This window comes from Muntiacus reevesi, chromosome 2 (genome assembly GCF_963930625.1).
Source record: "Muntiacus reevesi chromosome 2, mMunRee1.1, whole genome shotgun sequence".
Lineage (NCBI taxonomy): Eukaryota > Metazoa > Chordata > Mammalia > Artiodactyla > Cervidae > Muntiacus > Muntiacus reevesi.
The window spans coordinates 248,503,174-248,523,864 of NC_089250.1; the positions used below are offsets into that span (position 1 = coordinate 248,503,174).

At 45.0% G+C, this 20,691-nt stretch overlaps 1 protein-coding gene across 1 annotated transcript in view; it reads left to right on the forward strand.

Moving 5' to 3' along the window:
- The window catches only part of CDH1 (cadherin 1), a 72,955-nt gene that overhangs the window by 35,618 nt on the left and 16,646 nt on the right, over positions 1-20,691 (forward strand). The window contains exons 3-8 of the mRNA XM_065925624.1: positions 11,327-11,553; positions 16,422-16,565; positions 16,693-16,848; positions 17,792-17,936; positions 19,534-19,709; positions 19,984-20,112. Coding sequence (XP_065781696.1) covers positions 11,327-11,553; positions 16,422-16,565; positions 16,693-16,848; positions 17,792-17,936; positions 19,534-19,709; positions 19,984-20,112 — 977 coding nt within the window. The remainder of the gene's footprint in view (positions 1-11,326; positions 11,554-16,421; positions 16,566-16,692; positions 16,849-17,791; positions 17,937-19,533; positions 19,710-19,983; positions 20,113-20,691) is intronic.

The following is a 20,691-nucleotide window of genomic DNA, read 5'->3' on the forward strand; positions in this document are numbered from 1 at the left end:
TTTCTTTTCCCACTTTTTCATCACTCTGACCTTGTGTTTTTAGATGAATGGGTTTGTGTCTTTTTTGAACCCTGGAACTTGAACTCATGAGGTCCTCCTCAAAGGGAATCCTAGTAATAACTATATTTTTACAGGTTCATTGAGATGTAATTTACATACCATAAAGTTTACCCACTGCATACAGCCAGGTCATAGATGTACGCAGCTGTGTGGTAGCTGCACAGCCTAGTTTTAGAATACTCTTGCATGCATGCATGCTAAATTGCCAGTTGCTTCAGACTCTTTGTGACCCCCATGGACTGCAGCATGCCAGGCTTCCCTGTCCATCACCAACTCCCAGAGCTTGCTCAAACTCATGTCTATCGAGTTGGTGATGCCAACTTGTCCCCTTCTCCTCCTGCCTTCAGTCTTTCCCAGCATCAGGGTCTTTTCCAATGAATCTCTGGTTTCCTAGAATTTCTAGAACCCTGCTCCAGACTAACTGAATCCTATCTCCATGACTGGTCGTCTTTTGTCATTTTCTTTAATTTAGCATAACGCCTTTAAAGTTTATCTATGCTATTAAATCTTTTAAAAGTATTTATTTATTTGGCTGCATTGGGTCTTAGTTGCTGCATGTGAGCTCCGCCAGTTGCAGCATGCAGAATCTCTAGTTGTGATGTGCAACTTCTTAGTTGCAGCACATGGGATCTAGTTCCCTGGCCAGGGATCAAATCTGGGCTCCCTGCGGGTGGTTGGGTCCATGAGTGCTTTTGGCTCTCTCTTTTTTTTCCCCTCTCCTTTTTAGTTTTTTGATAATAGCTCTGAGATGTAATTCACACATCTTAACATTCCCCCCTTTTAAAGTGTAGGATACAATGGCTTTTCCATATATTCACAGAGTTTTGCTACCATAGACAATTTTAGTTTACAACCTAAAACCTAAGCAACTACTTACTCCTTATAGATTTGCCTGTTTTAAATATTTCATATAAATTGAGCCATACAGTACATGGTCTTGTGTGACTGGCTTCTTTTAGCATAGTGTTTTCAACATTTACCCATGGTGCAGCTTGTAGTAGTAATGACTTAATTATGAGCAGTAATTAATTAATTAATTATTAACAGAAAGTAATTAATTCATCTTTTTTTTTTTAAATTACAGAGTGATTTCTATTGTGTAGATGGATATGCTACACTTTGTTTATTCTTCAGTGGGACATTTGATTTGTCTCCACTTTTTGGTTGTCATAAATAATACTACCTCCTCTCTGCTTTGTCACTTTCTTTCCTCTAATATACACAAGTATTGTTTCTGAAATTAAAAACAAAAACTAAAATTTGGGGAAAAAATAGGTGTGGGTGACAAAGACTTTGATAAGAAGTGACTGAGGAATGTGAGGTGTGTGCTAACCTACCAGGTTAACATCCAACAGCCCAGAGTAAATGGAAGGGAGATCACCAGGTGGCTCACATCCTACCATCAGAGAGACAGTGGTGGGGACTGAAGGAGGCTCAGGCTGGAGAAGCAGAACAATGCCAGGCCCCTACTATGGGTCTTGGGGCCAGCGAGACCTGTATTTGAATCCCAGCTCTGCTGCTCATTGCTGTGTGACCTTGGGAGAGTCACTTAACATCTCTGAGCCTTTACAATTAAAACCTGAGTGATAACTTCCCTCATTGTTTGTTGTGTTACTTTTTGCCTTTTGTCTCTCCCTGGGGAAGCCTTTGTAGGACCATTCTCCTCCAGGCCCTGCTCCAAGTGCCTGGCAGAAAGGTTTACAATTCAATATCCTCTAGCCCCAGAGATCAGTTTGCCTGTGGCATAGCCCAAGCCTGGGTGTTTTTAAGAAGCATCCTGGGGTAGTCTCTAGGATAAGCCACCTGATGCTAAGAGCTGACTCATTGGAAAAGACCCTGATGCTGGGAAAGATTGAAGGCAGAAGGAGAAGAGGGCAACAGAGGATAAGATGGTTGGATGGCATCATTGACTCAATGGATGTGAGTTTGAGCAAGCTCTGGGAGATAGTGAAGGACAGAGAAGCCTGGCGTGCTGCAGTCCATGGGGTTGCAAAGAGGTCAGACACTACTGAGCAACTGAACTGGTGAGGACAGTCTCTGTGCAGGGCACGTTACACTAGACCCCAGACGGAGATGAGGTTGGGATATTTTGGTCAAAGTGCTTTATTTCATAAGTGGGCAGCCAAGAACTGGAGACCCCTTGCTGGTGCATGGGAACCTAGGAGCCAGTCCCCCAGACCAGGAATGCCAGTCGCCCCTTGCCCTGAGGAGTCAGCAGGAGGTGGAGGGAGAAGGGCGCTCCCTGGCCTCTGGGAGTCCAACAGAAAGGAAAAGTGGGCAGATTCTGTGGTGTGGGTGGAAGTCTTTTCTTTCTAATCAATAAGCAAACAGTTCCTGGAGTTGCCCAACCTGGCCACAGGAATGTTTCCTGGGTTGCAGCCGGTGGGAATAATCAATTAGCACCTCTATTCAGGCAGGCAGGTCGGGTGTTGTGTATTTAACTGGCAGCCAGGAGCTGGATAATAAAACTCCTCCAATTTAAGTGTGTAAACCAGAGGGTTCTTGTTCTCTTGGATGAAACCAAACCAGTTTCCCTCCTCCCTGTGACAGCAAAGAGGTCCCTGTGCACCTCTGCAGTGGGCAGGCGGCCAGCTCCTCCTTAACAGTGGGGTTCACCTGCTTCACCTGCCTCCCTTTTTAAAATGAATGGCAGTGAGATTCCTTGGCAGTTAGTGTCCACCCTGGAAACTGAAGCCAAGGCCTCGGTCTCAGACTTGAGCAGAGAAGCAAGCCCTAGATCTCCAGTTGACGACACCAGAGCCCCTCCCCCCATCTAGGCAGGAAGATGGTGATTGAACAGGGTGAGGTTTTTATCAATAGGTTCATTTCTGAACTGTCCAGGACAGGCCCAGAAAGGCAAAGGATTTCAAACTGAACTCTTTTCTAGCCCTGATCTTGAGGGCAGGTGGTCTGGGGAGGCCCCCTGGTCCTTCTAGACTGGAGGGACAGGAGCCAACGCCCCTCCCAGGCCTGTGTGGGAGCAACGTGCTAGTGTTACTCTCATCCCACTAGGACGTGAGCCCTGGGAGGGCAGGGATCACTACTTGTTGTTTCATACCTGCGTCTTCAGCCCTGGAACAGAGCTCAGCAAAAGTGGGTATGCAGTGCTGAGCAGGCCACCTACTGCCCCTTGCTGCGATGTAGCTCATCCCTTGGTCTGACACACAGCCAGAAGCTGGGTGGGGCCATCTCTTCAAATTCTCCCCCTCCTTTTTTTTCTAAATTATTTTATTATTCCTATTGTTGTGTGTGTATTAGTGGCTCAGTTGTGTCCAACTCTTTGCGACTCCATGGACTGTAGCCCACCAGGTTCCTCTGTCCATGGGATTTCCCAGGCAAGAATACTGGAGTAGGTTGCCATTTCCTTCTCCAGGGGATCTTCCTGATCCAGGGATCAAACCCGGGTCTCCTGCACTGCAGGCAGATTCTTTACCGTTTGAACCACCAGGGAAGATTATTCATGTTCTGTATCCATACAGTGGAATATTGTGTGTGTGTGTGTTAATTGTTATTTAGTTTATTTTTTGGCCATGCCTTTGTGGCATGTGAGATCTTAGTTCCCCAACCAGGGATCAGCCCATGCCCTCTTCAGTGGATGCACAAAATCTTACCCACTGAACTGCCAGGCAAAGTCCCTCAAATGCCTCTTTTTGAGCATTCCCTAAATGCATTTTAATTGTCCCCTCTGGCCCTGCTGCTGCAAAGAAGCTTGGAACCCGCTTACCTGTTTGTTTTTCTCTGTTAACACTTTTCATTCTATTTGTTAATTATCTCTTCCCCACTGGAATGAAAGCCCTATGAGGACAGGATGCACGCTTTGTTCACTGCTGTATTTCTCAGGCCTTAGAATGATGCTTGGCACCAAGTCAAGGCTCTGTAAATATTTGTTGAAGAAAGAATCCTTGAAGCAATCCCTCGAAGGAAGTGAAGCTGCTTCCTTCTACAGAAAGGGGAAAATGATACTTAAGGAGGGAGGTCGAAGTGACTTGTCTACAGTGGCACCTAAAAAAGCAAAGCTGGGGTTTGACCCTACCGTGGTTGACACCGTTTACACAAATGTAAAACCATAAAAGTATTTGCACTGGCTTGTACCCAACTGTGGAAGTGCTGTTTGTGACATTTTTCACTGTTCTGATTGCGATCAGCATCCATGGTGTTTGCTGTCTGAGAATGTTCTGCGTTAGCCCAAGCAAAAGCACAAAACAGGCAAACATAACCTGCTGGAGTGACCCAGGTGGCAGGAGTGTAACCTTGAAACAAAGGTGGAGGACTTCCCTGGTGGTCCAATGGTTAAGAATCCACCTGCCAATGCAGGGAACACGGGTTCAATCCCTGGTCTGGGAAGATTCCCCCATGCCACAGAGCAACTAAACCCATGTGCCGGAACTACTGAAGTCCCATTCTGCAACTCCAAAAGCTCAAACATTCTGCAACAGGAGAAGCCACCACAGTAAGAAGCCCACACATCCCAACTGAAGAGCAGTCTCCACTCATTGCAGCTAGAGAAAACCCACAGGCAGCCGTGAAGACCCAGCACAGCCAAAGATAAAGAAATAAATCCATACATCTTTAAAAAAAGAGGGGGAGATCCAGGGTGATGGTCACCCCTTTATCCTGTGGACACCTCTTCACAGGGCTCTGGGATAACTGGTCCTTCCACCACAGCCTCACCATTTTCTCTGTACACTGTTGCCCCCTCCACCCCAGTCTGTTTGGATGGAAACAGAGAGGAGGAGACTTTGTTCCTTGCCTCCCACCTGGGCGGCACCCGTTGTTGACATCTGTTTTTAGGGTGTGAGTTAAATGAAGACAGAGACCACTTATAATTTGTTCTGGACAACATGCTGGGAGACCAGGACAAAGAACTCGATAAGCTTCATGAAAATAAACTTCCCTTGAAGATCCCGAACACCCCAGATCTATCACAGTCAAACAAATAAGTATTAAAAATAAAATAAAATTTCCCATCCCTAGGATCCCACAGGAGCTGCCTGTCGACAAGGGCGATCTGATGGGCTGCCGGTGCCCCAGCCAAGAACGTCCCGGGGGAGCACAATACACAGGCTCTGTGGACACACCTGCGAGTTGTGTTTATGCAACATGACATTCCAAGCTGCTTATCTTAGCCAGAAAAAAAGGTCTGGATGTTAAGTTGGCCAATCAAAGGAACTCTGACTTACTTCAACTTGTGTAACGCAGAGACCTAACATTCTTGAATCTTTGAAACTTCCTCCTTTGCTTGGCTGTCTGGTTGTCCTTATGTTTTTCTGAGGCCCCAGCACTGGATGTCCAAGGTGTCACTTTCATCTTTCATGCGAGAAGAGAGGGGGGTGAGTGTGTGTGTCTTGTGGAGATAGGGACAGGGAAACTTGGCTATTTTTACTCTGGTTCCCCTCCACCTGGCCATTCAGCTAGCAGCCAGTCTCACAAATGGCTCCACAAAGCAGATGGTAGGCCGCCTGGTGATTAAGTCCTGACGGGGTGTCAGACTACAGGCCCTGCCACTTCATAGCTAGGTGGCTTGGCCAAGGCTCTTCACTGAGACTTCTGAGCCCAGCTCCTCATTTAGAAGCCAGGGCTGCTGGACTCTACCCACCAGGCCTGCTGTGTCTAGTCAGGCTGTTAGGTGGAGTTACTGCCCGTAGTTCTCAGTAACAAGTGGGCCCAGATAACTGGCGATTTATTGGGGCTAAAATGATAGTCTTCCTCGTGCAACTTGAATCTCAACATTGTCCAAGTGTGGACAAACTGGAGGCCTCGCCATCCTTTCTCTCCCATTTTTTAAACATTGAATTACATTTTCTGCTGAGCACGGGTGGCTATTAAACCCGGAATGGCTAGTAATTTCATGAACACCCACCAAAGGAAGACATTCTGGTCACCCAGTGCCATCAAAGAAAATGGAACCTAAAAAGAAACTTTCTAGGTGGTGGTACCCATGGAGATTTAGGACTTTGTGGTTGGAGTTAGTTAGAAACACTGTGGCTCTTTAGCAAAGCAAGAGCCTGCCCAGCCAGACGATACACATCTGTCTCCCAGGGTTCCTTTCATCCATCAAGTAACACATCTGTCTCCCAGGGTTCCTTTCATCCATCAAGTAAGACTTCTTATTCCTTATTTTGAATATTTAAGTTAGAAACCAAAGCCCTTGGTTTGGGGATGCACAATGGCAGTGTGGCCCCCGGGATCTCCAAGGGCCTCAGAAGGCTTGTGGTCTTGCCCTTGAGATCAAGTGTAAAATTTTCTCATCTGATACTTTGTTCCAGTGGTCCTTGAAATAAAAACAAATGCAGTGTTCTTTGGTGTTAGCCATGGAAAATGCCTCCCTCGGAGAGGGAGACATCCCAGAAGGCATCTCTTTGTGCGTGCTGTGGGGAAGACCCCACTTGCAGGTAGCTGCTTCTGAGAAACCGGGAGATCCTGCTCCTTACCAAATAACTACGGGTAGCTGAATCTGATGGCAGGCTCTGTCCTTACATCTCCCTAAAATATATGGAGGCTCTGGGGACTGTCTTGTTCCTACCCACTGACATTCCAGTTGGGCAGGGGTGAGAGAAGAAATGGGAGCCTTCAGGCAGGACTGTTTGTGGCACAACGCGATTCCAAGCAAAGAATGTTGCCGCCCTAGGACTACGAAGCTTTTCATGGACTTGGGTTTCGTTTGTATTTGGACTTCAGGCATCTCTTCAGGGGGTTCTCAGATTAAGCTACTGCTTCTGCCAAATACGCAAGAAAATGGGGCACTTGTAGGATGAATGACAACTTACAGGAGTCACACTGTGCTAGAGATGCTTTTTAGAATATGCACATATATATATTTTATTTGTTTGGCTGCGAGGCTGCACCGGGTCTTAGTTGTGGGATCTTTTGTTGCGGCATGCAAATTCTTGGTTGGAAGCACAGAGTCTTCCAACACCGGAGGATGAGGGAAATCCCTAAAGACCCTTGTTACATCACTCGTCATTTTGTCCTTTTAAAAAGTGACTCACTGTAATTGTAACATACCATACAATACAAAAATGTTTCAGAAAGTTACGTTTTTAAAAACTGTCTCCAACTGTACCTCTTTCACCCTTCCCTCCACCTCCACTCAAATTACTATCAAACTTCTGCTGTGTGGAATTCCAACTGCTCTGGAATGTCTTTTTTTCATTTTTTTTTTCTCCCACGTAAGAAGTATTCTATCCCCATTTCGCAAATGGGAATAGTTAGTGAAGAACACTCACTCTGGGATCAGACAGCCTGGCCCTTCCTCCCACCAGCCTTTAATTCAGGGCAAAGAAAATGGGACTGGTGATGCCTACACCGCAGGATGGCCTCAATCAGAAAACTGGACTCCAAGAGCACACAGGACAAGAGTCTGACCTGTAGAGAGCCAGCGGGGAGAGGAGCGTGGACTCTCAGAAGTAGCAAGTCCCAGTCCAGGCTCTGCCACTTAATAACTGCCTCAGCTTCCCCGTCTATAAAAAGGGGACGCTGATGGCAGCAAATTCTCAGAGTTCTGGGATTAAATGAGTTAGTATTTGTGAAGTGCTTAGAACAGAACCTGACACATAATGTTCTCACATGTTAAATATTAAGAAAATAGTGAATAAAAGGTAGTTGAAGCTGTTGAATCTAGTTTTTGATGGTGATGATGATGTTATTGTGAGGAAAAGACCTTCCCATTTAGAGATGGCCAGTGGGTTCTTGGCTCTTGTCATTAGGATCTAGTTTCGAAACCAAGTGGCCAAATGACTGGTTTAAGAAAGGACAAGAGGCTGATTTAATACTTAGTCCTTTGCTGTCTTTTTTATTTAACTTTTTATTTTAGAAATGTTCAAGTAGGACTTCCCTGGCAGTCCAGTGGTTGAGACTCTTCCACTGCAAGGGGTGAGAGTTCAATCCCTGGTCAGGGAACTAAGACGTGCCGTGCAGTGCAGACAGAAAAAAATAACACTTTTTTTTTTTTTTTTAAAAGAAATGTTCAAATATACCTAATCCTCATATACTGATCTTCTGGTTTCTACAGATTGCCAGTCTTGTTTCCCCATACATGCTGGCGTTAGTGTTCCCTGTGGCTCTGAGACACTGTCCAGCCCTTGCCAGGGTTGAAGCCAGCTTCCCAGAGCCTTCTCAGACCTGGAGATCCCCTCAGTCTTTTCTGTAATTTCTGGCTAATCAGCCCAGAGGCTCAGGTTGCACAGAAAGATAATGGGCCTTAATGAGTACCTGGAAATTCAGGTTGGGCCTGCCTGTGGCGCGTACACTACTTCTGTCACTTCTCACAGGGCAGGGCTTAGCTACCATTAAGACAAGATGCCCCACAGCAGGTTAAGAGCTTTGCATTAAGTTATTTGCAAAACCATTTTCATTGTTTCAGACTGCCACCCTTGGCAAGTCCAATCATGCTCATCCCAGCTCTCACTGCCCAGATCTGGGCCGGCTGGGGCACAGAATTCAGTGTGGAAAATGACGGTAACTCTTGTTCCCTGATTATATTGCAAGCCCCCCAAACACAACCCAGTGGCCCCATTGTTTCTGCTGGGGTGTGGTTGGGACAAGGTTGTGATCACATTCACTGTCTCGGTTAATCTCACAAAACCCTGAAGAGGTGGGCCCAGTCAGTGGTGGTATCCTTCAGGTGCCAGTAGAAAAAACGGAAGCCCGGAGAGGTTAAGCATTTTGTGTAAGGTCACTCTGCAAGAACAGATCTGCAGAATCTGGGTTTATATAATCATTCCAGTCACAGACTCTGAGACTCTTCTTCCCAACCTCTTCCTGTCATTTTAAAAAGTGCTATGCTCACCCCTCCGCAACCCCTTCAAATTTGGGAAATCAGTTGTAGAACCAGACTAAAAGGTGAGGGTAGGCATGTGGCATGGTTTTGATTTTTTTTTTTTTTTTTAAACAGACTGGCAAAGGAGGGTTCAGGGAGTGATTGAGACTAGGTTACTCATATTAAGGGCCATCCCAACTCTGCTGTTCACTAGTTATAGGGATCAGACAAATGTCTTAACCTCTGAATCTCAGTTTCTTCATCTACAAAATGGGAATAATCGTGTTGCTTATCCTCCTGCCCCCTAACAAGGTCTTATTTTCTCTAGCAAGGGTGGGGCTGTTGGTGTCAGAAAAGTTGGCAATGGTGGCCCCTAGTGGAATGAATGAAAACTGCAGCCCAGACACTATAACCCACTTGAGGGGTTTCTGGCAGAGATCCATGTCCATGTAGAAGCGTCTATGCTGTGCTTAGTCTAGCCATGTGAAATAGGCAAAAGAACAAGACTTTTTTTTTCTTTTTTTAATAAAAGATTTCTTGGGAAAACTAAAAATTGCACTGGAGGAATGAGAGACAGTTATTTGAAAGAGAGAACAGGCCAATTTGAGTTTGCCAAAAGGAACTTTTATCGACTATTTCTTCTGCCTGGAAGGCTCTTGAGCCAAGATTTCTATAAGGCTGACTCCTTTAGGTTTCAGCTCAGACACCTACAACTTCAGAGAGACCAGCTTTCACCATCCAGTAAAAGTTATACACTCCCCATACTTCTCCATCACTCTTCCCCCGCCCCCCATCACTCTTACATTATCCTCTTTTAAAATTCCTTTATGTCTAGCATTTGTCACTACCTGAGATTCAGTTTTGTTATGGTCCATCTGTTTCACAATTTAGTATAAGCTCAACGCAAGCAGGTGCCTTGCCTGTCTATTCACAATTTTGTCCTTACTGCCAAGCACAATGTCTGACAAATTATTTGATGGAAACTAGTTAAATGAGTCCTTTGGGACTCTGATGTTTAATGCAGATGCTTTTCACCACAGCTTCTCCAGCTTTGGGTATTAATACTTTTTAAGTTTTAATACTTTAATGACTGTGGAGTTTTAAGGAGTTTGTCTCTAAGCCACTGATCCTAAGTTCCCTCATCCAAGTAGTCCCCTTCTGTCTTTGGCGTTTGTCTCACTGCACTGTATGATCAGGTTGAAGATTTTCCTGTGAAATCTTCACTGTCTTCCCTGATAGTGATGAGCTTCTCCACTGGGTGGTCTCAGATTGCAAGCAGGCATTACCTCTCAATGCCTCAGAAAATAAGCATATAATCAGTTCTAAATTAATATCTGCCGTTATCAATGTCTTTTGTGGAGTATTGAATAAATGAAGTGTCTAGTATGTGCCAGGCACTGTTCTGTGTATCTTAAAACAACCCTAGGAAGTAGTTGTCAAATACCTTCATTCTACAGATGGGTAAACTGGAGCACCGAGCGATTCAGTGATGTGCCCAAGGTCTCAGAGCTAATAAGCAGAGCTGGGACTTGAGCCCTACCCTTGACAGTAAATAAGACCATGTTTGAAGAGTGAGCACTATGATTATCCTCATTTTGATGATGAAGAAAAGAAAGTGAAAGTCACTCAATCGTGTCTGGCTCTTTGTGACCCCTTGGACTGTATAGTCTGCCAGGTTCCTCTGTCCATGGAATTCTTCAGGTCAGAATACTTGAGTGGGTAGCCATTCCCTTCTCCAGGGGATCTTCCCAACCCAGGAATCAAACCCAGGCATCCCGCATTGCAGGTGCATTCTTTACCAGCTGAGCCACAGGGAAGCCCGATGAAGAGACGGAGGTTAAAAATTTTGCCCAAGCCCTTACTCTTAACCATTATGTCCTGCTGGCTTTCTCTTATTATCTGCCACTGTTTATTGAAATGTAAATTGTTTGCTTATTTATTTATTTTTAATTTTGGCTGCATGGGCTCTTTGTTGAGGCACGCAGGCTCAGTAACTGTGGTCTTAGTTACCCTGCGGCATGTGGGATCTTAGCTTCCCAACCAGGGATTGAACCTGCGTCCCCTGCATTGTTTAACCACTGGACTGCCAGGGAAGTCCCTCCACTGTTTATTTAAATGTAGTTAATCCATAGTATCTCACTGAACCTCAGTCTCTAACTTTTAGACTCAATAGGTATTCTGTCTCAGTTATTTTTCACATTATCAAGAGTCATCTGAAGGAGAGGCCCTTTTTTGTTACTGAAAAGGAGAAGTTCCTTTCTAGGCAGGTTTGTTCTCAGTCTCCAAGTAGAGGAGAAAAGAACCACCACAGTGAAGTCGCCCTGGACTTGTGAAGATGGCACCTGTTACTTTATTACCTTTGCCGTTTGTCACCAGACTGTGGTCTGTTTTCCTTGTGCCTGTTTTGTGTGAGTTAGACTTTTAGTGGGTGAAGGAAGTTCAGTTTCTAGGAAAGGAATGCTGTTTCATCTCCCCAGTTTTCTAATCACTGTCATTTATGCCCTGCAGTGAGTTTTGAAGGATGTGCTGGCCTACCAAGGACAGTCTATGTTTCTGACGACACCCGATTCCAAGTGCACACAGATGGCGTGGTTACAGTCAAGCAGCCTGTGCACCTTCATCGTCCAGAGCTAAGTTTTCTTATCCATGCCTGGGACTCCACCCACAGGAAGCTCTCCACCAAAGTGACACTGAAGGTGTCAGTGCACCACCATCACCACCACCACCACCATCATGTAAGTTGGAGTGTCTTGGAAGTTCACTATTGTTTTAGTCTGCTGCTTAATCCAGGTTTCTCAGCCTTGGCACTATTTACATTTGGGGCTGGATAATTTCTATGGGGATTATGGGGATGTCCTCTGTGCTCTATGAGGTTTAGCAGCATCCCTGGTCTTAACTGCTAGAAGCTAGTAACACTGCCAGATGTGACAACCAAAATTGCCTCCAGACACTGCCAATGCCCCCTGGGGGTAGAGGGATGGGATGCAAAATAGCCGCATGGTCCAACTGAACTAATTCTTGCTGTTGATTTGTTGTTGTTGTTGTTGTTGGGCTGATGGCAAGATACACTACCTTATTTCTGCAGATAGTGTAGAATAAGGGTAAGGGCATGGATTCTGTCTGGAATTGAGTACCAACCCTTCCACTGGGGAGTTATTTATTTTTAAAATATTTATTTATTGACTGTGTCAGGTCTTAATTGTGGCACTTGAGATGTTTAGTTGCATGCAGCATGTGAACTCTTAGTTACAGCATGTGGGATCTAGTTCCCTAGTTCCCTGACCTGGGCACCCTGCATTGGGAACACAGTCTTAGCCACTGGACCACCAGGAAGTCCCATGGGGGAGTTATTTACTCTGTCTGTGCTTGAATTTATCTGTAAAATGGAAATGCTACTGACTACATAAATTAATACTTGTAAGATGTTGAAACTATGGAAGTCATATAACAAGTAGTCAGTCATTTATAACTTTTCTGCTCAGTCTATACCTGGAGGAAGAATTTACATGAAGTCAGTTTTCTGGTCATTTTGCTCTTCATGTCTCTAACGGGGAGGGTCTTGGCAAAGAAGGGGAGGAATCACCGTGAATCTTTGGCCTGATTGGATTGCAATCTCCATGATCTCCTTCTCCACTGAATTTGCAATGCCTGGCTCTTGGGTCTGGCACATACCAGGAGACCAGGGTGGACAGATGGGTGAGGTGAGTTGGCCAGAGAGAAAAGGATATAAGTCTGCCCAGATTCTTGGCAAGAATGTTTCTGAAATTGCTACCCAAAGCCAGATGCCTTGGCCAGTTTCTAAACTGCTCCCGAGGTGCTTCCTATTGAACGTCTCTCTAGGGGGCTGTTCCAGTTGTATCCTGGGAGTGTGTAAGTGTTGTAAGTGCCAAGGCCTTTCAGGCTGGCTCTAGTTTTTCTCCCTGAAGACTGCTGAGATTCTAGGAATTTAATACTCCTGGGAGATCTTGTTTTTTTTCTCCCTGGTGTAATCGGACAGACCAGAAAACTGGGGAACTTAGTAGAACTAAATTAACATAGCTTCCTGACTCAAGTCTCCAACTGATGCCATCATTCATGTTAGTCCTATGTGATAAGTTCTTGCTAGATAGTGGTGCATGGAGGCCTCTTATGAGCCAAAGCTGGTCTTTCAACTTTACTTTTTCACCTTTGCCACCTGCCTTCATGATTAGGTTCAAATACATATTATAGAAAAGCACACATTGCAGTGGTTTATGTGAAACAGTATTTGTCTTTCAAGTTTAGGCAATTCTGTTGTAACTTGTGACCATTATTGAGATTCTTACAGTCATCAGGAGGCTAGGTTCTTTCTTTCTTTTTCATTCTGTCATCCTTAGCACATATATGACTTCTGTCCTCAGTGATACCTCATGGTCCAAGATGGATGCTGGAGCTCCAGTCATCACACCTTTCCTCTGAACAGTAGGAAGTTGAACAGGATGAAGCCCGAAAATATATCACTTAGTTGTCCACCTTTTAAAGAAGGCTTTGTGGCATTTTGAAGCAGTATTTCCTCTTACATCTCATTAGTCAGAACTTTGCTTCATGGTCATACCTAGCAACAGGTGTAATACAGGAAATGTAGTTCTACTTGGATACATTGTTTGATTATGTATATAATCCCAGAGAGAGCATGGGAGAAAGGGAAAGAAAGATTTTTGTTTTTAAAAAAGAAGATATTGAGTGAAAGTGAAAGTCTCTCTGTTGTGTCTGACTCTTTGTGACCCCATGGACTGTAACCTGCCAGACTCCTCAGTCCATGGAATTCTTCAGGCAAGAATACTGGAATGGGTAGCCATTCCTTTCTCCAGGGGGTCTTCCCAACACAGGCATCGAACCCAGGTCTCCCACATTGCAGGTGGATTCTTTACCACCAGGGAAGCCTGGACGGTAAGGTGACAAGTCTGCCACAACTGGTTTGAGGTTGACTTTGGTTTGTCTCTAGTTCAGACCACTCTTGTGGTGCCAGGTGGCCCTACATTGGAAGGGATGATAATCTTACCTCTCTTTTCATTCATATAAGAATAGGTCCTATGTATTTGTATCAAAGCATCACATGGTATACCTTAAATAGAAACAGTTTTTTATTTTGTCAGTTATACCTCAAGAAAGCCGGGGGGTGGGGGGTGGGGAGGGAAGTCTATAAATAGATCTAACTTTCCAGTTCTTTCTCTTAAGTTAGATAAGTTTTCCAGTCTGGTATCCTTTTTTCCTGAGGGATGAATCCCATGTTCAGTTTGTTTATGCTTAGGCATGATTCCCTTTAATTTCACACATGATGGGAGTTCCCTGGTGGCCTAGTGGTTAGGATTCTGGGTTTTCATTGGCAAGATCCCAGGTTCAATCCCTGGTCATGGAACTAAGATCCTGTAAGCTGCATGGCACAGCTAAATAAATAAATAAATTTTTTTTAAAAAAAAGAAATAATAATTTCACACATAAAGATGTTATGTTTTGCCAGCATAGTGTTCATCATTATTTATTATCATTCTCTGAAAATGTTCTGTAATCTTGATGTCAGCAAAGTATGCTCTTTGCCTTCCTCTTCAGTATGGCAAATGAATTTGCATTCATGCATCAAGGTCTGTTTGCTCACCACGGCTGTGCAAGATGGTAATTTTTAGTCTTAAGATATAGTACCAAGAATCAGTTTAATATTTGTTCCTGTGTTCAGGTCACACCTCAAATTCTATTTCATTAAGACGATAACTCTGTTTTCCAACCAGTCCAACCATCATCTTTGTTAGCATTTGTCAGCATGTACTGTTTCAAGCACTTTTTTTTTTTTTTTTTGCTGCATTGGGTTTTCATTTGCTGCATGTGGGCTTTCTCTTGTTGAAGGAGCAGGGGTATCTCACTGCAGTGATTTCTCTTGGAGCATGGGATTTAGGCACTTGGGCTTCATTAGTTGTGGGGTATGGGCTTAGTTGCCCCGCAGTATGTGAAATCTTCCTGGACCAGGGATTGAACCCGTGTCTTCTGCCTTGACAAGCAGATTCTTAACCACTAGACCACCAGGGAAGTCCTCAGGCACTATCCTAAGTGCTTTATGGCAACACTAGTATCACATTTAACCCTTCCAAGGACCCCATAGGGCTTCCCTTGTGGCTCAGCTGGTAAAGAATCCACCTGCAATGCAGGAGACCTGGGTTTGATCCCCAGGTTGGGAAAATCCCCTGGAGAAGGAAATGACAACCTGGAGAATTCCATGGACAGAGGAAAGAGAGGAAAGAGACTACAGCCCATGGAATCGCAAAGAGTCGCACGACTGTGCGACTTTCACTTTTTAAGGACCCTGTGAGGTACTGATATAATCCTCATTTTAAACATTAGGAATTTAAGGTACTGATATAATCCTCAGGAAAATGTGGGACACAGAAGTTAAATAACCAGCCCAAGGTGTCACAGTGAGGATGCAAAGCCAGTCAGCCTGGCTCCAGAGCCTGCCCATGGCCAGGGTGGGACTGCTTCTCTAGAAGATGAATGCAGAGCGCGCGCGCGCGCGCGCGCGCGTGTGTGTGTGTGTGTGTGTGTGTGTGTGTGTGTGTTAAGGAGTGTGAGTGGCTAGTACGAAGGAATGAGAAGGATTTGTGATGCTATCTGGTCATGTTTCATGTCTGTCATGTGCATTTTGAATCACATTTTTAAAAGGTAAGAAATAAGGTTTGACACACACTTCATAGACAGGCATCAGTGACAGTGTGGAAGATGACAAGATGGAATTGTCCTCTGGAGCCTTTACTGTGTTACCGCCAATCACTTTAACATTTAAACAATTCGGAAGATCTTTCCTTTCATCTTCAGCTATCTTATTTCGCTGTGTGTGTAAAGCTATCTTTATTGCACACGAAAACCGTTCAATTTGAGTCTCAAAGGGCATTTTTGGTTCCCATCCCAACAACTTCTGTTAGAACAAATGCAACCAAACCGATAAAATAACACAGTGAGATTAAGGGATTAGTATTGATCACAAAGTAATCCTTAGTATCAGTTCCCAAAAGTTATTCTTTAGGCTAACTCCACTTTGAAGACCTATATCCCTAGGAAAAATATGAGAGAAAAAATTTAAAACACCCAAATATCAAATCGTTGCATAAGCTCTGATATTAAGTCATTGGGGGCATAATGCCCTTTAAAAATGACAAGTGTTGGGACTTCTCTGGTGGTCCAGAGGTTAAGAGTCCGTGCTTCCGCTGCAGGGGGTGAGGGTTTAATTCCTGGTCAGGGAACTAAAATCCTGCATGCTATGCAGCCAAAAAGCAAAAAACAACCCCAAAACAACACAGGTGTGAGATGTGGACTTGATATAACTTGTAAAATAATGTCAAACCCTCAAACCCTGTAATCTTGTATGCATAATGATTGCCTGTACTCTGGACACCAAGACAGATCCAAAGAGGAAACCAACCTGGTGATATGGTAAAGGGTTCATTGGGTTTTGTTTTGGCTGTTTCTTTTGTTACTAAATGGAAACCATGTCCTTATCTCAGAAGATAGGAGATTCTTATTGGATAGGTTGAACTGTTCAGCTTGTATCATCTCACCTAAATTATCCCATTTTTTCCCTCAACTTCTTTCCTTTCAGGACTCTCCTTCTGGAACCCAGATGGAAGTACTCACATTTCCCAGCCTCCACCATGGTCTCAGGAGACAGAAGAGAGACTGGGTTATTCCTCCTATCAGCTGTCCAGAAAATGAGAAAGGCCCATTTCCTAAGGCATTGGTCCAGGTACAGAAGGAAGTTCCCCTATTTCTCTGGGAGAGAATTTGGCCGAGATGGACCTAGGAGAGAAAGGGGAAACAACCAATATCAGGATCCTTTCATGCTCATTCATCTCTTTCTGCTTTGTCTCCAGATCAAATCTAACAGGGATAAAGAAACCCAAGTTTTCTACAGCATCACTGGCCAAGGTGCTGACACACCCCCTGTCGGTGTTTTTATTATTGAAAGAGAAACAGGATGGTTAAAAGTGACGCAGCCTCTGGATAGAGAGCACATTGCCAAGTACATCGTGAGTGTCTCTTGGAAGCTTGTTAACGATGGGGTTACATATTTCCAAAATACTTTGGTCGACTCATGTTGATCGTAGATCAGTTGCTCTGGACATTTGAAGAGCTTGACTCCTCTAGACCTGTCAATAAGGAGAAATGACAGGAGGACCTGGGAAAAACCAGGGGCTGTTTTTGTTAGGAATAAAGTTGGGGAAAGTCTCGAGGTATCAGACATGATCTTAGACCCAAGATGTCAACCTGTTCTTGGGATTGAATGTCCTTGACATAAAGGCAGATAGGCTTCCCTGCTGACTCAATGGTAAAGAATCCGCATGCCAATGCAGGAGGCGTGGATTCAATCTCTGGGTCAGGAAGATCCCCTGGCAGAGGAAATGACAACGCAGTCCAACATTCTTGTCTGGGAAATCCCATGGACAGAGGAACCTGGCGGGCTACACTCCATGGGGTCGTAAAGAGTCAAACACAACTTAGCTACTAAACAACGACGATGACACGAAGGCAGAGGCTGGTGATGATGCTGGAGAACAAAAATCATTTCTGGGCCTTGAGAGCAGTGTGAGCTCAGGGAAGTTGGGAGGTAATGCCTTGATGCCAAATGCAGAAAGGTCTTGGGGAAACCCTAGACTCAAGTGTCCAGAGCAGATCTGACCCTGCTTGGAGTAAGTCAGAGAGTCTCAGGTTTCCACTTATCTCCTCGGCCTGGTCTTCAGCCCCCATGTGGGCAGTGGGGCCTCTGTTCTCCAGCTCATGGGTCTTCCCATGTCATGGTCTTAACCAGTGTCATGACCTCACTGAAGCAGCAGCACATGTGTGGGATAGGTTCTGTGCTGGGGAGTCCTTGTTTGAGTGGAAGGGAGTGGGGTCCAGTGGAGCCCACGCTGCTCTGGTCGGACAACTTCTCCCAAGTCCTCTTCCCGAGTAACCCTCACTTGGTTCTTGCAGCTCTTCTCTCATGCTGTGTCTTCGAATGGACAAGCTATTGAGGAGCCTATGGAGATTGTGATCACTGTGACCGACCAGAACGACAACAAGCCCCAGTTCACCCAGGAGGTCTTCAAGGGGTCTGTCCTGGAAGGCGCTCTTCCAGGTATGTCCAGCTACAAGGAGCTCAACACCCACCAAGACAATTTAGATTCTTTGGACTGCACCCCCCCCCGCCCCCCCCCCCCGCTCTAAGTGTTGGGGTCAGGCCCTTCATAGGCACAGAACCTCTTTGGAAGATAGTGTGTGTGTAAAATATCCTCCTGACAGAAACATGTAGAAAATGTTTAAGCCCAGTTTAAGAAAGGAGCAATTTGGACTTCCCTGGTGTTCCAGTGGCTAAGACTCCATACTCCAGATGCCACAGCTAAGACCTGGGGCAGCTACATAAATAAACAACTATAGAGCAGTTTAAAAACAACCTTCTCTTGTTAAGAAATAGATCCTCGGGGACTTCCCTGGTGGTCCAGTGGTTTAGACTCCACACTTCCAATGCAGGGAATGTGAGTTCAAGCCGTGGTTGGGGAACTAAAGATTCCCCATGCTGTGCAGCCAAGAAAAGGTAACAGATCTTGTTTGTCATTTACGGCCCCTGTACAGTCCTTCCTGATCACATTTTTTTCTGTCCCCTAAAGGCAGCCACTACCCTGGCTTTTATGGGCTTCTCTTGTGACTTAGTTGGTAAAGAATCCGCCTGCAATGCAGGCGACCTGGGTTGGGAAGATCCCTTGGAGAAGGGAAAGGCTACCCACTCCAGTATTCTGGCCTGGAGAATTCCATAGACTGTATAGTTCATGGGTTCGCAAAGAGTTGGACATAACTGAACAACTTTGACCCTGACTTTTGTGATAATCATCCCCTTACTATCATTCATCTTTTCTGATGTGTGTACTTAACACTGGGTAACATCTTGTTAACTTTGCTTACTTTTCTACATGGTGACAAATAATTTTCTAAGGTGGTTGAATCAATTTATACTCCTACCAGCAATATACATCATGAAATTGTTAGACTTCTTTTTGGCCAGTCTGTTGAGTATGTGATTATATCTTAGTGTAATGTTAAAATGGCATCTCTATGATTATTAATGGGCCAAAGAAGCATCATATGTTTGGTGACCATGTGGATTTCTTTACAACTTGTCTGTTCAAGTCTTTTGCCCTTTTTTTTTTTCTCTTGGGCTTTTTGTCTTTCATCTATTGGTTCTCTCCTCCCCACCCCCCGCCACCCCTCCCCGCCCCACTATTCGGTTTGGGGAATTTTAGTTCCCCAACCAGAGAGTCAACCTAGGCCCTTGGCAGTGAGAACACAGAGTCCTAACCACTAAACAACTTGGGAATTCTCTGCCTATTGATTCTTAAAGAGTCATTTCAGTATCCTGGGGACTAGTGCTTTGTCACAAATGTTATAAATATTTCCTTCCATCTTGAAGGCAGTGATCTCAGATGACCGTTCTCTCAGGTGGAAATGTGGCTAAGAAGTGAATTGTGGAAATTGCTGGGGTTTTTCCTCTCCTATGCACTATTCACTTAGTGTATGAGAGCAAAAATGTTTCAGTTGAACCAAAATGTTTCAGTTGAACCAACTGGGTTCCGGGAACACCATTCATTCATTTGGTAGAATGCTTTCTTCCTCCACTAGCACTTTGGTCAGAATTTTGGAAACTATCAAGTGTAGCTTGACTGAATCTTCTTTGCTTCCAGGAACCTCTGTGATGCAGGTCACAGCCACAGATGCAGATGACGACGTGAACACCCACAATGCTGCCATCGCTTACAAAATCCTCACCCAAGAGCCCACGCTGCCGCACGACCAAATGTTTACCATCAACAGGGAAACGGGCGTCATCAGCGTGCTCACCACCGGGCTGGACCGGGAGGTCAGGGGTCAGGAGGATGCAGAGGGTGTGGAGGGCAAATACACATTAACTCAATTTCCTGGATGACGCAAAACTCTGCCAAGGCTGGTCGCCACTTAGCATGGTGATGGTCAGAGCTTTGCATCTCAGTGTTTGTCTAGATATTTGGGGCCAGGCAGGCAGGTGGGGTTATTGGCATTTAAGCAGATGAAAAAATACTCTGTTTCTCTGCTGGGAGCCAGGTGGGACCTGATGTAGCTGTGGGTCCTGACTCGGCTTTGTTTGATCTCTGCAGAGTTTTCCCACATACACCCTGGCGGTCCAGGCAGCAGACCTTAACGGCGAAGGCTTGAGCACAACTGCAACGGCCGTGATCACGGTCCTGGACACCAACGATAATGCTCCCAGATTCGACCCGACCACGGTAACCCTGCCCCTTCTTAGACAGTCTCCAAAGAAAGGGCCTTGGTTGTTTCCCAGTATCTCAGGGGTGAACCCTGAGGTAACTCTTCCCAGACTAGTCAACTTCAAGCTAAAGAGCAAGCAGGTCGAGGTGCCAGTTGTTTGACATCCTCAGCTTGGTGCCTGTTGGCCTAGGTTTCTGAAGTTGCAAAATGTACCTCCTGAATCCATGTCCTCATATTGGGCATCTTGGTAGCAGATCTTACCAGGTTTTATCTATTGAATAAATATCCTCTGGGTTTATACCAGGCACTGTCTTAGACACTGGGCATATTATCACAAACACAGCAGACGATGATACTGTTCTCATGGAACTTAGAGTCTAGCTAGGGAGACATTGGACAACTAATTATTGTGTGTAATTTTATTTAATGCAGTCAGAGAGAAGGTACTAGGAACCTGAAACCTTGTTGTGTTCCTTAGAAATCAGCTTAGTGGTTAGTAACAGGGATTGGACTCTTAATGGTTTAAACAAATAGGGTTGCTTTTTCTACACTTTAAAAGACTCAGGTACGTAGTCCACTCTGTCAATAGAAACCAA